This window comes from Carassius gibelio, chromosome B7 (assembly GCF_023724105.1).
Source record: "Carassius gibelio isolate Cgi1373 ecotype wild population from Czech Republic chromosome B7, carGib1.2-hapl.c, whole genome shotgun sequence".
NCBI lineage: Eukaryota > Metazoa > Chordata > Actinopteri > Cypriniformes > Cyprinidae > Carassius > Carassius gibelio.
The window spans coordinates 804,768-822,223 of record NC_068402.1 but is presented as its reverse complement, the minus strand read 5'-3'; the positions used below and the strand labels follow the sequence as shown (position 1 = coordinate 822,223).

General features: G+C 37.6%; 1 protein-coding gene and 1 long non-coding RNA gene across 2 annotated transcripts in view; one reads left to right on the top strand and one right to left on the bottom strand.

Annotated features, from left to right (window-relative positions):
* LOC127962297 (uncharacterized) overlaps positions 1-17,456 on the bottom strand; it is a 315,639-nt gene that overhangs the window by 191,411 nt on the left and 106,772 nt on the right. The gene's annotated exons all lie outside the window — the stretch shown is intronic.
* The window catches only part of LOC127962237 (leukocyte immunoglobulin-like receptor subfamily B member 1), a 238,583-nt gene that overhangs the window by 211,065 nt on the left and 10,062 nt on the right, over positions 1-17,456 (top strand). The window contains exons 7-14 of the mRNA XM_052561777.1: positions 4,713-4,814; positions 4,972-5,052; positions 5,300-5,344; positions 5,433-5,507; positions 5,623-5,697; positions 7,718-7,795; positions 8,101-8,160; positions 8,330-8,386. Coding sequence (XP_052417737.1) covers positions 4,713-4,814; positions 4,972-5,052; positions 5,300-5,344; positions 5,433-5,507; positions 5,623-5,697; positions 7,718-7,795; positions 8,101-8,160; positions 8,330-8,386 — 573 coding nt within the window. The remainder of the gene's footprint in view (positions 1-4,712; positions 4,815-4,971; positions 5,053-5,299; positions 5,345-5,432; positions 5,508-5,622; positions 5,698-7,717; positions 7,796-8,100; positions 8,161-8,329; positions 8,387-17,456) is intronic.

Genomic DNA, 17,456 nt, shown 5'->3' with positions numbered 1-17,456 from the left:
TTAATATTGTATGATGTAAATAAGTCTAAAAACATAACATTTATTTACCTAACCTCTCACGTTGTAGCGACTCTGGCAAATCAGCTGTTCTCCCGTAGTAGACCGTTAAATTAGAACGTCAGAAAGTAGCAGTTAAATTCGCGCAGGCGCAATACAACGCCAGAATGGCGTTGCCGTTCCACCAGAGGCTGTTGCTTAAAGTCCCTATCACCTCTTCGAATGCCGACTTCCCGGAAGCTCATAAAAACTGAAAACCTTCGCTTCAATAAGTCAGGCTCTGATTGGTTCTCTTCTCTCATGCAATCTGTTCTGTTTTGCCGGTTCTTTTGCTCATTCCTCGCATCTCTCCCGTCTGCTGATTTGATTTTCGTCACAGTCTATTTTCGTCTCGTCCTTTATTCGTTGACGATAATGTCAATCAATTTAGTCATAGTTTTAGTCTCCATCAGTGCCTTCTATTTTAGTTTTCGTTTCGTTTTCGTCGGCAAAAATATATTCGTGACGAAAATAATGACGAAAATATTTAGTCAACGAAATTAACACTGGGTGGATGTTTCCACAGAGACAAAGGAATTTTTTCCCGCTTCAGATCGCGGACGTTCATTGGTTGTTCACGCGAACAGAGGCTTGAACCATCTCAAGCCATGAGAGCTGACCGAACAAGGTCCGCCCTCTCTTCCTTCTCTGACACGATGCTAACCTGCTGCGACCCTCGTCGCTCCCGCTCGTGCCTCTGCGCGGCCTTGGGCCGTGCTCATATCGCCGTCCCCCTCAGCACAGGGGCGGAGAGGACAGCCATTCTCATGGCTCCTTCGGAAGCTTTCTTTTTCGTTGTTTTCTTTTCTTTTCTTTACTAAGTTTGTTCAACTATTCGCCTCTCCACACAATGAAGACGAATTCTGGAACATTTTTTGTTGAACCTTTCCACAGCAGCCCCAGGCCGGAAGACAAAGGACCACGCTGCTCCAGCGTTTTAAAAGACCAGCGCACCAAGCGTCACAAAAAGACCACGCTCACGCACGCTGGGACATGCAAGTATCTTTCTCTATGGAGATTTAAATGCTGCTTTAAAGTTGGTCTGTGATTTGATTCGTGTTGGCTGCTAAGGGTTACTGTCTGTGATTTTCATACCTGAGCTCATTCTGTGATCTCTTTCTCTTTATCTCTCTCTCTCTCTCTCTCTCTCTCTCCCTTATTTGGATTTCGTTACTTTTTTGGATTTTCGTTACTTTTTCAATGTGGTCTCAATGTATCAAGTATTGCTTTTTGGTGCATTAGAGATTCCCCATATAAATTGGAAAATCTGCAGTTTTAATCGTGTGCTAATCAAACGTTAAATGTGTGTAATTCTGCATTTGAATGCAACTTCGTGTTTCTATCAGTTATATATGTAATGTTTGGTGTTTTTGGAATTGTCATGTTGTGACCCAACTATTCCCCTGTGTAAAATGTGTGTAAAATGTATCAATCTTGAATTACGAACTTGCTAGAATATCACTGCTGAAATCTGATAAGCCCTAAATCATTAGGGTGGATGTTTCCACAGAGACAAAGGAACTTTTTCCCGCTTCAGATCGCGGACGTTCATTGGTTGTTCACGCGAACAGAGGCGTGAACCATCTCAAGCCATGAGAGCTGACCGAACAAGGTCCGCCCTCTCTTCCTTCTCTGACACGATGCTAACCTGCTGCGACCCTCGTCGCTCCCGCTCGTGCCTCTGCGCGGCCTTGGGCCATGCTCATATCGCCGTCCCCCTCAGCACAGGGGCGGAGAGGACAGCCATTCTCATGGCTCCTTCGGAAGCTTTCTTTTTCGTTGTTTTCTTTTCTTTTCTTTACTAAGTTTGTTCAACTATTCGCCTCTCCACACAATGAAGACGAATTCTGGAACATTTTTTGTTGAACCTTTCAAATACCGCGCGATTCCACAGCAGCCCCAGGCCAGAAGACACAGGACCACGCTGCTCCAGCGTTTTAAAAGACCAGCGCACCAAGCGTCACAAAAAGACCACGCTCACGCACGCTGGGACATGCAAGTATCTTTCTCTATGGAGATTTAAATGCTGCTTTAAAGTTGGTCTGTGATTTGATTCGTGTTGGCTGCTAAGGGTTACTGTCTGTGATTTTCATACCTGAGCTCATTCTGTGATCTCTTTCTCTTTATCTCTCTCTCTCTCTCTCTCTCCCTTATTTGGATTTCGTTATGTCTTGTACAAAGTTTACTGTCTGTATTGTCGTACGCGTATTTACTCTGTGTGCTTTGTAATTTGATGTATTATTAGTGCAATTATTAAAAACCAATATATTCATGATTGCCTCCGAACCGCTCACATTACGAGTCACTGAAGTGTCTGATCTTTAGCTACAAGCTTTATTTTGAGAAACTAAATTTATCATAATGGTAGGATAATGTTTTCATGACCAGAGAATATTTTTCCTTGAATTATAAGAAGTGATAACTTTATTGAAAATTGATAAGTTAATCTTACGGCCGTTTGCTGGACAAAGCACTGTTTGATTTACAGTAATTTAAAGTAATAGATATCACAATAATTGATATGAACAATGGAATATTGACATAGTAATGAGTAAATTGCAGTGCCCTGTAATGAGTTATTGATAAATGCAATTGAGCTATTTTTCATAATCAATAAAATTTAGTGTAACTGTCATATGAGATGTATATTAATCATATTCCTGATTAATTATTCAAATTCCCTATATATCATTTGAGTTAATTATTATGTACAACCCAGTGCGGTTACACATCTTACTACTTGTCCACTTGATCCGATCCCCACTCACGTCCTTCAAGTGATTTCTTCTTCAGTCATACCTTCACTTACTCACATTATCAACTCCTCTCTTCACTCTGGAACATTTCTCTCAGCATTTAAGCAGGCTCGGGTAAGCCCACTACTTAAGAAACCCTCTCTAAATCCAGCACTTCTAGAAAACTGGAACTGCACTCCTGTGGTTTAAGTCCTACCTCTCTGATAGATCCTTCAGGGTGTCTTGGAGGGGTGATGTTCCTAAGTCACAACAACTTGTTAGTGGGGTTCCTCAAGGCTCAGTACTTGGACCACTTCTCTTTTCCATTTACATGACGTCATTAGGATCTGTCATTCAGACGCATGGCTTTTCTTATCACTGCTACGCCGATGACACCCAACTCTACTTCTCATTCCAACCAGATGAACCGATGGTAGTTGCTCGCATTTCATCCTGTCTGAGTGACATTTCTAGCTGGATGAATGACCATCACCTTCAGCTCAGCCTTACTAAGACAGAACTCCTGGTGGTTCCAGCTAACCCATCATTTCATCACAACTTCTCTATACAGCTGGATTCGTCAAACCAGGACAGCCAGAAATCTAGGAGTTGTGATGGATCATCAGTTAAGCTTCACAGACCATATTGATACAAAGACCCGGTCCTGCAGATTTGCCTTATACAACATTCAACTAAAGATTAGACCCTTCCTGTCAGAGCAAGCCACCCAACTTCTTGTCCAAGTTCTTGCTCTTGTTCTTGGGGAAGTCGTGAGGTTGTGAGTTCGAGTCCCGGGCCAGCAGGAATTGTGGGTGGGGGGAGTGTATGTACAGTTCTCTCTCCACCCTCAATTCCACGACTTAGGTGCCCTTGAGCAATGCACTGAACCCCCAACTGCTCCCTGGGCGCCGCAGGATAAATGGCTGCCCACTGCCCCAGGTGTGTGTTCACAGTGTGTGTGTATACACTACACTGCTCTGTGTGTGTGCACTTTGGATGGGTTAAATGCAGAGCACAATTTCTGAGTACGGGTCACGTCACTCACTTTTATTGTCACTTGTTCTCTCCAGACTGGACTATTGTAATGCTCTCCTGGCGGGCCTTCCTGTATGTACTATCAAGCCTCTGCAGCTGATCCAGAATGCAGTAGCGAGGGTTGTTTCCAATGAGCCAAAAACAGCTCACGTTACTCCTCTCCTCATCAGGTTACACTAGCTACCAGTAGCCGCTCGCATCAAATTCAAGGTACTGATGCTTGCCTACAAGACGACCACTGGCACGGCACCAACTTACCTAAACTCACTGGTTCAATCTTCTGTGCCCTCCAGAAGTTTGTGCTCTACAAGTGAATGACGCCTTGCAGTGCCATCCCAAAGAAGTTCAAAATCACTCTCACTGACCTTTTCCTGGATTGTGCCCAGCTGGTGAAATGACCTCCCAATCTCAATTCGAACAATCTTTACTCATTTTCAAAAAAAAAACATCTAAAAACTCATCTTTTTCGCCAGCACTTAACCAGCTACTACTAGCATTTACCTTTTCTTTTTTGTCTATCATATTCATACACCTGGCATGTGTGTGTTCTGTGCTAGACTAACTGAGATTTGTCATGGCACTTGTATACTGTTGTTGTTCACTTGTTGGTCTGAACATACCTGCTTTTAGGAAAACAATGTTTATTGTAGAATGTGCCAGATACAAACACAGATGCTAACTGCATTTCATTAGCTCTGTACTTGTACTCTGCATAATGACAATAAAGTTGAATCTAATCTAATCTAATACATTAACATGAATTAAATTAGTGTTATATCCAGCGCGGGCATGAGCCTAATTTCAGAAGTCTGGAAATAATGAGTGATTTTATGCACATTTGTAAGAATATCACACAGTATGTGACTTACGATCAGATCTGAATGTGTATGTTCTTCTGTCTCACAGCTTCATCTTCTCTTCCGGTCACTGCTGTGGTTGTGGGATCAAGCATTTTCTTGTTGATCTTCATCTCTCTGCTGCTGCTGTGGAGATACAAGAAGAACAAAGGTGTTCATGACATGATTAATACAACTGAACAGAAACACATGAAAGATACCGTTTATGAATAAAGGCTCATGAGAAGATCTAAATATCAGCAGAAAGAGTCAGTGTAATCACTGCAGATACTCTTGAGTGACCATAATGCTCTTTGTTTCTATTCTAGATCAGCAGCGTAACATTAACCAGAGATCAGTCCCAAATCAATCTGCAGAATCTCAACCAGAAAACTCTCGTCTACAGTCTGGTCAGCCTCACTCACTAATCATTTAAAGTCATAGTCTTCTGGGGATATTTTTAGCATTGTCTCAGTTGCTTTATATTTCCATACAATTAATGTCAGTGGGGCCATAATGTGTTTGTCCACCAGCATTCTTCACATTTTTTAAACTATTTTTAACTATATATATAATTTGGATTTGATTTGATTTTTTCTCTCAAGACTATTTTACTTTTCATCTTTTATTCTCAAATGTTTGTTTGCTGTCCAGCAGATTCTGATCAGGTTTGTGACATTGTGACTGAAGTTAAGAAGAGAGGTAAAAGTTGATTCATAAACCTTATTTAAACACATATCATTCCAAATCAACAAATATCATTCATTAAATCATATAAACTTTTTTTAAGATGATGTGGAGCCATCGGCAGATGTCACATATTCAGAGGTTACTGTCAAGAAAAACAAGAAAAAGATGGACAAAGGTTAAAATAAAGTCTCTTACCTTCACCTGAACAATATGATCATCATCAGAAACATTAATACTTTTCTAATTAATTAAATAAAAGTGCATATTTCTTTCTAATATTGTTTTTTTAGATGATACCAGGCTAGGCTCAAATGATGTGACTTACTCAGAAGTCAGAAACAAAGAAAATAAATCCAAAAGTAAAGGTGAGATGCTGTTTTTCCTAAAGTGCACTGTAAAAACTAAAGGTTCCTGGAGGTACCTTTTGGGGTTCTTCACTTCGCCACACCGGCGGAACCCTCTGAAGAGCCTCTAGGTACCGCTCTAAATGGGAGTGGTTCTCTGAGGAACTTTCAGTGGTTCCTGGAGGAACCCTTTTATTAGGATGGCCAGGAACCACCTAGTGTGCTTCAAGGCACCATTTCCCTAATTTCAGTTCTTTAATATTCACCCCCCGCCCCACTGGTTTATTTTTCCTGCTATTGACATTTTTAATGATTTTAAAAAACAAACTGAAAAAATTAAACAAATGCGTATAAAACATAGTTTATTGATAAAAAACAACAATATCCATAATAACCTTAAATAGTCAATACTGCACATCACAATCCCATTCATGGAGACATTTGGTTTTCTTTTGAAAAAAAGAACGCACGACTTCGAGTTCTTTGCCAACATACGCTCACGCAGCAGTTAGTTAGAGGTGGAAGATGACCGCTAAAACAGGTGATAGTGCAGCTCTTGCTGCCCGCAATGATCCAGAGATTCCCGACAGGGATCACCCATGGCCATATCTCAAGGACATGTTTGAATTAACTTAAGTCAAGGGAGATTCTTATTAGCTGAGATGTCTTCTTTGCCTGCCACGGGTGAATGAAAAATTCTTGGTAAAATTCACATTTTAGGTGCTAAAAACGGACTTGGCAACACTGGTTCACGAGGAGCGGCAGTTACTGCACAGAGCCGTAGTCCACCGACAACTAACAAAATCGCTTTCAAAATCGAGAAAAAAAAATATTTTGTGAAGATTGTCAGTGAATTACGGCTGTGTGTTATATATGCCAACCAGTGTTGCCAAGTCTGTGGTTGTTTTTCATGTCCGCAGGTCGAAGCGACAATACCAATAAAGTGATATTTAGCCCCTAGTTTTGTTTTCCTCCAGTTGCGCTCCATTTTTCGGGCTGCTCTCTTTATCGTGCGAGTGTGCTCATTATACCATGGTGTCAAACTGTTTTCCTTAACCTTCCTTAAGCGTAAAGGAGCAACTGTATTTAAAGTGCTAGAAAAGAGAGAGTCCATAGTTTCTGTTACATCATCAAGTTGTTCTGAGGTTTTGGATATGCTAAGGAATTCGGATACATCAGGAAGATAACTTAAAAAGCAGTAATTTGTGGTAGAAGTGATGGTTCTTCCATACTTGTAACAAGAAGTAGAATTTACAATTTTGGCTATATGAAGTTTGCTATGATAATGTTAAATGAAGAATGCTGATCCCAATGCATCTTTTTCATTATCAACATGGATATTAAAATAACTAAATATTAAAACTTTATCTGCAGCCAGAACTAACTCGGATGTAAAATCACCAAACTCTTTAATACAGTCTGTATGGTGCCCTGGTGGCCTGTATACAGTAGCCAGTACAAACATAACAGGGGATTTATCATTAACATTGGTTTCTCTGGATAATGTTATATGAAGCACCATTACTTCAAACGAGTTATACTTGAAGCCTGCCCTCTGAGAAATCCTGAAAACGTTGTTATAAATTGAAGCAACACCTCCCCCTATGCTTTTTAGACGCGGCTCATGTTTATAACAGTACTATTTGGGGGTGGACTCATTTAAAATAATGTAATCATCAGGTTTTAGCCAGGTTTCTGTCAAACAGAGCACATCTATATTATGATCATTGATCATATTATTTACAAAAAGTATTTTCTTAGAAAGGGATCTGATATTCAATAAGCCAAGCTTTATCATTTGTTTATCCATATTGCATCTGTTTTTTATTTATTTTTATTTGTCAAAGTCATTGTTCCATCACATTCTTAATAGTAATTATTATTATTATTATTATTAATGGAGTACTTAAAAGGATACCTGAGGCACCTTTAGTTTTTTACAGTGTACAATATTTCCAGCATGTTCTGAACACTTTGACTGATCCTCTGTTCTGCATTAATATTAATACTGATTAATACATTATTATTAATATTAATACAGATATTAATACTGCAGGACCCAGTGATCTGGTTTATGCTCAGATTGATTTAAAGGACAAAATGAAGACCAAGGGCAAAGGTAGACACACAAAAAACTGCATCTGAACACAATGATTCATCACATTAAACTCTGAAAGAATAATTTTATCAGAAAAATAAACACTTTACAATCATAAAGACTGAGAGAAACAATTCACTTGTTTAGAAACACAGAAGCACACAACATTCACATCTGTCTCTTTTTACCGGTTCTGCTTTTCCTTTATTTATTTATTTTTTTTTTTATTTTTTTTTTTTTTTACTGTTTTCTGCTATTGAATTTAGATCAGCTTGCTCATCTGATCAGTTTTTAGTGTTGTTCAGACGTCTGTTGATGTGTTTCAGGGAAGAGCAGTGAGTCTGGAGACACTTTGTACTCTGAACTGAAGCACAACACAGACAGAGGTGAGAGAAACACAAGACAAGCTTCAGCACTATTACAGTCAAACCACACACCTGAAATATGAACCGTTTCTGTCACACACCACTCTGATTCCTGAAGTCACGTGACTCATGGAGGACAATCATGTGTTTTATCATCATTTTATTGTTATTGATCATTTGTGTTCTTCAGGTGCTGATGCTGGTGATGAAACTTGTGCTCAACCTTTGAGGAAGAAGAATAAAACATGTAAGAATTCTGTTACAATCGTATAATAATTTTTACAATAACTGAAAAATGAGATCAATTCAGGGCATGCATTGATTCTTTTACATTATAAATCTGCTTTAAGTGATTGAGTTATTTGTGATGATCAGAGGTTCATTGTGATCTTAAATCTGTAAATCTTCAACAGAATGAGCTCATGATTCAGATCATAATGCATCATCTTGCATGTGTTTTATCTGTTAAAGGTCTCTGAGTGCAGTGAAGACAACAGACGGCTAAAAGAGATTCACAGCAGCAGACACAGTGACGCTTGCATTGCATTGCATATAAATGAGTAGATGATTAAACTGAATGATTAAATGATAAATCACTATAAATGAATATAAAAGAAAGAAAGTAAAACACAACACAAATGTACGATTGCTTTCTCGAATCTAAACACACACAGTTTGATGATCCTCAGATTCTTCACAGATGAGCTCTTATGTTCAACACAACTCTGGGAGAAACTGATCTAAAGTTATTATTATATTATTATATAATCTCTGTGCTGCCAATAGAACCAACAGAATAATAAAGTGTTTATTAATAATACAGTAGATGTAAATACAATGTGTTATAAAATTGTGCTGTGATTTTCTCAAGACAATGAGACTTTTCTTGCTTTCATATTTTATATACTGCTTTTTACATTTATTCATTTTTTAAGACATTTCATAATGCCGTTTGTTTTGTTTTTTTGCTGCAGTTAATGAAGTGTAAGATTTAGTTTTGATAAATATACACATGAAAACCTTTTCTGTTTTGTTTTTGGACTTTTTCACATTTTTTTACTTTAAGAGTCATTTTAACCATAGATCAGAGTAGCAGAACTAAACACATCCGGCTTTTTGCTTTGAATGTTAAGAATGTTGAGTCTTAGATGGTTGTTTTTGTTATGAAAAAATAATAAATAAACAACCATATTTTGGACAGTTCAGTGCATGTCAAAAGTGTTTTTTGGAGTATTTTCTGGTTCTTCTCTGATGCTGTAACTCAAATGACCTACATTCTGAGAATTAAAGGTGCTGTAGGGAACTTTTGTAAATATATATTTTTTACATATTTGTTAAACCTGTCATTATGTCCTGACAGTAGAATATGAGACAGATAATCTGTGAAAAAAAACAAGCTCCTCTGGCTCCTCCCAGCGGTCCTATTGCCATTTGCAGTTACAGACTGCTCCCGGTAAGAAACAACCAATCAGAGCTGCAGTCCGTAACTTTATTTGTGTTCAAAATGTAGAAAAAATTATATAATAAGTGAGTACACCATGAATCCGTTTTCCAAACCGTGTTTTTGGCTTGTCCTGAATCACTAGGGTGCACTTATAATAAGTGTTTATATTCGGACTATTTTAGATTGCTTCTGGGGTACCGCGGCGGAGTAACCCAGTACCTTTGTGATTCTTCATAGACATAAACAGAGAGAAGTAGTTCCGGCTACGATGTTCTTCCGCAAGACGCAAGCAGATCTGTTTATTAACCGCTAGAGCGTCAAAAGTTCCCTACCGCAGCTTTAATGTACAAGTGTTCTGCTCTAGCTAAATCTTTTACAGAAAGATGGTTAGTTTTCACATGCTTTTAGCCACCATTTTGACCTCTTTTCTCTTCAGCTTTGTTTTTAGGACATCTTTAAATTTTAATAGTCATGCCACTACTCTTTTTCCAAGTAATTCCACTGTGAGAATTTTTCAATAAATTTACTTATGGGATTCTCCATCATTGTTAAAACATTTGCCTGTGTAACCCTTTTGACTTCCAGGCCATTCAGATTTTTGGAGAGAAACTCTTTGGTAACGTGTGGCCACTGGCTTTTATCTGTATAAAGGAAATCTGGACCATTAAACCACAATTTTGATCTCAAGAATGCATCTACATGCATGCCTCTCGATGGTTTATCAGCCGGATTGTTCTCTGTACTTACGTACTGCCATTGATCTTTATTTGTTAAATCTCTGTTAACAGAAATCGGTTGGCAATGAATGTACGAAATCTTGTCTGATCACTGTTTATATATGTAAGACATCAATCCAAACCTGGCACCTACAATAATAATTAACATTACTGTCTATGATAATAGTTTGGTATAGTCAGGACATGGTCTCCCATGTACACTCAGCTAGATTATTATTACTACTGCTCCCCAGGCACCGCAGCATAAATGATGCCTATTGCTCCGGCCGTGTGTTCACAGTATCTGTGTTTGTGTGTGTTCACTGCTGTGTTTGTGCACTTTATTTGGGTTAAATGCAGAGCACGAATTCTGAGTATGGGTCACCATACTTGGCTGTTGGCCACTTTCACTTTCGCTTTCACTTTCATTGTGACGCATGAAGACTCAAACCTCATCGGTCACGTGATCACAGAGATTTATACAATCCTTGATACTGTCTTTCGAACCTGTCTGTTGTAATAGAGAAATACAGGCTTCAGAGCCTCAGTGTCAAACGTCCCATCTCTAATAAAAATGGAAACATTGCTCAGTGTTGACAGTCAAAGTCAACCATAGTTACCGAGGCCGTAGTTAGTAAAAAAAATAAAAAAAAATAAATGTTATTTGTGCATTGCTAACTTTGGAAGCTGCTTGTAGTAGTTTATAGAGGCCTAATAAAGGTTGAGCTGATGGTTGTGTGGTAATGTGTGCAGCTCTGACTGTGAACAACAAAATAAAGAAGTTTGAGAACAATTACTGGAGACATTCTCTGTGAAACAGTCTTTTCAAGTAAAAAACAGCTTTAACAACTTGCGTGCACTGAAAGAGCAGGTAATTGTCTTAGAATGCATCTCTTTTTCTTCCTGTTTTGTGTCTCTGTGTAGAGTTGTGTCTCCTCCCTCATCTCTTCTTGAACTGTGAAATGCAGGAAGTGTCTGATTTAGAGACGCATCTCTGTTAAAACAGTCTGTTAATGTGTCAGTATGGGCTCCAGTGCACTGCCTCTCATGATCTGTGAGTATTTCACTATATTCTACACTATCTTCAGTTTTTCTGTTATTAACAGTGTTCAGCTGAAGATAAATGAATGATTGTGTGTAGGAGGATCTATGAATTCTTTATTGTTCAGATTAATGTGATGATGTGTTACGTGTGGATCAGATACAGAGTTTCAGAGAACATGTATTTATCTGAGCTGCTTGTGAAAGATGGAGGACATGTGGACATGTGCTTTTTTTTTTTTTTTTTTTTTGGTTATGTTCAATCAGATGTATTTGTGTTATTATGAATTTGATATTGTATGATATTGTGTCTTGTAATAGATTTCCCATCAGAGCTTCGGAGTTTGAGAACAGTGACCAAACACAAGTTACAATAACTTTAAATTCTTTCTGGTCCTTTTCTTGAAAATAAATTGTCCACAACTTCTGTTTTCTGAGACACTTTTTCTGTTATTTTTAACCAGTTTGTGTCATTTTTAATGGATGTGTGTGAAGTCAGTTCTCCTTCCATCTTTAGCATATGAACATGTTCCACTAACGCTTGACAGTCAGAAAGTGTTTTTGGTTTTCATTTCCAACAACATATTTATTGTTTGATAATATGCTTAATATACATACTCACTGCTGGTTCACTTTCTGGCTCACTTTAACTGAACTGGTGTTGATTCATTTAAAATATATTTCATATAAAAAATACTCTTCGTGTTCAAATTCTGTTCATGGCCTGCACTAACGAAGCCAGAAAAAGGACATATTAATGTGCAAAAACCCCTCACTCTGCGTATCACTAATGTTACAGAATAGACTCAGGCTCACCACATAACCATAAAACTGTATAAAACAGAACAACAGTCACTACCTTTAATAGCGCCTGTAACTGTCTATTAATATTTTGAATTAAAGAGAACTTAGAGAGTGTGGGCTGCTTTTAGTGCTTGAATTTGTGCTTCAATAAATGCTAGAAGTTACTATTTAAAAAAAAAAAAAAAAATATATATATATATATATATATATATATTTTTTTTTTTCTGTCTCTATTTAACATTAACTTACAATAGTGAAAGACTTCTTCCCTCAATTAGATTGCATATATTTTCTTGCCTAGGATGCTCCTGATCAATAATCATGTGGTTTGCAGTCGCTCAAACTGATCTGTCGAAATCAAAATGCAGACGTGAAGGGGAATTGCTTTTGTTAAACCCTGTCTGAGCAAAATCAGTAAGTTTTAGTTCAATTGCATAACATTAACTTGCATGTTTAGGAAAAAAATACGATTATTTCCAGTTCAAAATGACCTGAACACAACATGAGGGTTAAGTGGATGTCGTCAGCGCCAGACAGGAAGTGAGGCTGTGTGTTTCTCAAACACTTTGACCTAATGTGGTTTGGACTTCTGTTAAAGTGAAGAATCTGTGGTGTGAAAAAAAATCATCACAAATGTTAATATTAGAATCAGAAAGAGTTTTATTTCCAAGTATGTTTACACACACAAGGAATCTGTCTTGGTGTCAGGAGCTTCCACTAAAGAAAGTAAAGACATAGTGCAGACATTCATATAAAATTTAAGGTAATACAAAATATAGAGAACAGACTATAAATTATGAATAACAATATATGGTTGAGAAACACACAGCCTCACTTCCTGTCTGGCGCTCACAACATCGACTTAACCCTCATGTTGTGACAGGGCTTTAACAGGCGAATAGCAGCTTAAACCACAGATCATCAAGATTCAATCGTCACATCACAAAAAAACACACTTTGCAACAATTACAGACTACGCTTGTTTTTGTGACACTCTTAATGCATTTTAATTCTTTACTTTATATTTATTTGATTTAATCCATCTGACCGCACAGACGCCTCACGTACACACAAACAACATTCGTTCAAGTGTAAACTGAATCCATCATCAAACTGAAATGCAGTCCACCAAACATAAAAGTTACACTGTTTATTTTCAAAAGTTCAGCTAGTTGCTGAAGCCACACCCACCTAGCGCGACGACAGTGTCAGCAGCGGCAATCCACCTGTCACTCTAGTGACCACGCCCTTAATTATGCAGAACTTTAAGGCTTAATATAATTTAAATGGATGAGTTAAAAAAAAAAAAAAAAATCACCCTCCTCACAGTTGTCATGAAGGGTAAAATTAGCTATATACATGTAGAACAAAGCCATTCTCGTTGACCGTCATATGTAGCCATGCTTCAAGTCGAATGCACCCGATGACGGACTACGTGCTTGTGTTCATGTTGCAGAAGAAGTAGTCTTTACTGTCATCATATCCTGTTGTCCTTCATGTCATCTTTACAATGCGCTGAGTTTGTGGTGGTTTGGTTCGTCAGGTAATCACGTAATTATAGACACAATTGAGAGATTAGTTTCCTCATAGCATTACAATGATTTGACCTGTTTGTGTGGGTCATGTATCTTCTTCACTCCTCTAGTAAAGTATTTGTCATTTTTAAAGTTTAAAATTAAATTATAAACTAAGAATGTGGGAGTTTTGGGGAAATTAACTTAATTTGGATGAACTCATATTTGGATGAATGTGATTGTTGTTTTATGAAATTGTAGATTAGTTGGATGCGTCCAGCAATTGTTTATGAGTATGAAAGTGTCTTGTCATTTAAATGAGAAAAGCGAGAAGTGAGAAGAAAAAAAATGTTTATGTGTTGTTTTACAGAAGTTGCCAGCTGCTGCTTTGCTGTGGCTCTTATATTGGTTTTAGTATCGGGACGCTGGATTGTTACCTGCGCACTGTTGCTTTGAACGCCCTCTGTTAAGGCTAATCTTGCAAAAGTTTGTTTGATAACGTCACAGCTGTTTCACAATTGGACAGATTCACCATATGACAACGATCATGTGTGTTTCGGGTTAGTCGAACCTTTTCAGTTCCAATAATGGCCACAAATCTGTGATTGTAGAACGGTAAAAGCTCTTTTTACTGTAGTCGCACTTTTTTATCGAGTCCCGTTTATCATACCACACTGAGAAAAGCATGTATGCCCCACTGTATTAGTATTTAAATAGTATATATGATTATGTTGAACTTTATTCTTGAAAAGATGGCGCTGCATTAAGCAGTATGTAAAAACTGTTTCTGTTGCTCATGAAAACATTTCTGAAACGTCTGTGCATATGACAAATATTGCATTTAATTCACTTCATCTGTGATAAAAGTATGCAAACACGGTGTGCAGTGTCACTAACGGGAGCATATATATATATATATATATATATATATATATATATATATATATATATATACACACACACACACATTATCCTAAAGGATTATTAGAAACACCTGTTCAATTTCTCATTAATGCAATTATCTAGTCAGCCAATCACATGGCAGTTGCTTCAATGCATTTAGGGTGTGGTCCTGGTCAAGACAATCTCCTGAACTCCAAACTGAATGTCAGAATGGGAAAGAAAGATGATTTAAGCAATTTTGAGCGTGGCATGGTTGTTGGTGCCAGACGGGCCGGTCTGAGTATTTCACAATCTGCTCAGTTTCTGTGATTTTCACACACAACCATTTCTAGGGTTTACAAAGAATGGTGTTAAAAGGGAAAAACTTTTCTTATATATATATATATATATATATATATATATATATATATATATATATATATATATATATATATTAAACTTAGCTAGCTATAGCAGCTGAGAAGGCCATTCCCTCACAGACGACTGATGCGCACAAATAAAAAACACAACACAACACAACTAAAAGCCCAGGCCTGGTCCTCTCTCGTCCTTCACTGTCGTCGCTCCTGTATTATATCCCTCCATCTCCTCCGTGGGACTCGAGACCGGTGGTGGGTCGAGCAGGTGTCGCTCATCTCCAATCACTACACCTGGCCTCACTCCTCGGTCCTCAGCCCCGCCCCACTCGTCACAGACGGATTGTGGACATTTTTGTAATCCAACATTTCTTGGTTATTATTTTATTGTGAGTATTGGCTTATCATTACTGCTAAACAATGTTGTTGTGCCATGATATTGTAATATTCACCATTATATAATCAGAGGAGTATAGGGACATTTATGAAAGTGTCACTCCACAATACAACAGCAAAATATATAAATATGTATAGCATTTTTGTTACATTAATCAGTATTTAGCACAAATTCCTAAGGAAAGGATATGGACCAGAAGACATTTCAATTACTAAATAATATTTAGACTGACAAAAAGAAGTTCCAGATCTATACTTGTGCTCTTAGTATTTCAGTTATTTTTCATTTAATATAAATAATCATGTGCAAACAATATACTTGCTCTTTGTGAATTTATTTTGATGTTAATTACACTGTGTGAGCGGTCTCTTTAATACCGTGTTGTTTATATGTTGCTGCTGATTGGACTGACATTTCTAACACACACCCACCAAACAAGAGAAAACTATCTCAAATACCATTGCACACTGTTTCCAGGAAGCATGTTGTTCAACTCTGAAAACCTAGCAGAACGTTGCGCAATTCAGTGATGTTTATTTGTGAAATGTTAATATTTTGGCCAACAAAACTTTTAGTGATTATTTAAACTGCATCTGAACGATCTACACAATAATCTAGGAACAGTGTGAATTAACACCAAAACATCTTTGCAGCAAACTTTGCAAAAAACAGAATGTAAGTCACTGCCAAACCTTTTGAGGATGACTGTATACATAGATAAATATACATACATACATACATACATAAATATTGTCATAGGTTGGTGGTGAGAGTACACACAGGAAGATGAAGGGTAAACTGTCATTTTATTGCTTCACAAAAGATTATGCAACATGGAGGTGGCCAGGAACACACATACATATACAGTAGATAAGAACCAACAAAACTGAAGGAGAACTGAGGACTTAAAGGGACCCTATTATGCAAAATTCACTTTTGCATGGTGTTTGGACCTAATTGTGTGTTGGGAGTGTGTGTACACAACCCTATAATGATACAAATCCACCCACTCATGGGGTGATGTCACATTAGCCACAGGCTCCGGTCACAAATTTTAAAAGACACTGTCATTTTAACTCAGAGCTGCCCTGAGCAAATTTACAGTGAGATACAGTGAGATGTCTGCCATTGCTGCGCTGACAAGAATGTCTCCCAAGAGTTTTAGTTGTTCTGTAGCTGGATGTATGAATCCACATAGCTCTCTCCTTACTTCCAAAAACCAGCCGCTTGAGGACAAGGTGGAATCATTTTGTTTTCAGAAGAAATGCTCCCTCAATTCTACAAAAATAAGTTTATGTCTGCGCCAATCATTTTACACCAGACAGCTTTTGTGAATGAGCGTCAGTATGAAGCAGGTTTTGCACAAAAGTTTCTCCATTGCCTCTCTGAAAGAGCTTCTTGAGACTCTGTAAAGCTAATGTTGCTAAAGCTACCATTGTTTGTCTGTTTTAACTGATGCTGCCTTCACGTGCTCCTAGAATGATCGTAAATAGGAATGTGGGAGTTAAAACTGCATATGAAAGTTGGTATTATTCGAGCTCATAATCACAAGTTGAGCTTATAGAGTTTGTATGGCATCATGAGTTATTTTTATTGTGCCGTGCTCCTGTCTGTGTAATTCATAAGGTGTTTTTTTTATGCACAGTGCAATCATATGACTGACTTGCATTTCCTGTAAAAATAACAGGCCTGTACTAATAGCAATGTTGGGGTAGTTACTCAAAATATGTAATTAGATACTAGTTACTTCTGTTAATTGTAATGAGATTACTTTACTAGTTACTGCATTTGAAAAGTAACTTCACTACTTATCACTTTACTTTCCTTCTTCTTGATTTACTGTGTAGATACATGGACAAACATCATAGCCCTATCATCACTTAATCTTTCTGCATAGAGTTTATTGTATAAATATTGAACCATATGAAAGAACGATATCCCCATCTGCACAAAGAAATATGCCTCACTGTAAAATCCAGAAACAACAGGATAAAGAAGGCTATGGTGGGCTCATTTTAAAATGGTGTCAACACACGTCTCAAAACACAGGCTTTGGGAAACACGAGAACAAAACTCTTCTCCTGAGAACCAAACTAGCTTTTTATTAGATTCATGGCAACAATAAAAAAAGAAGCCCATAAA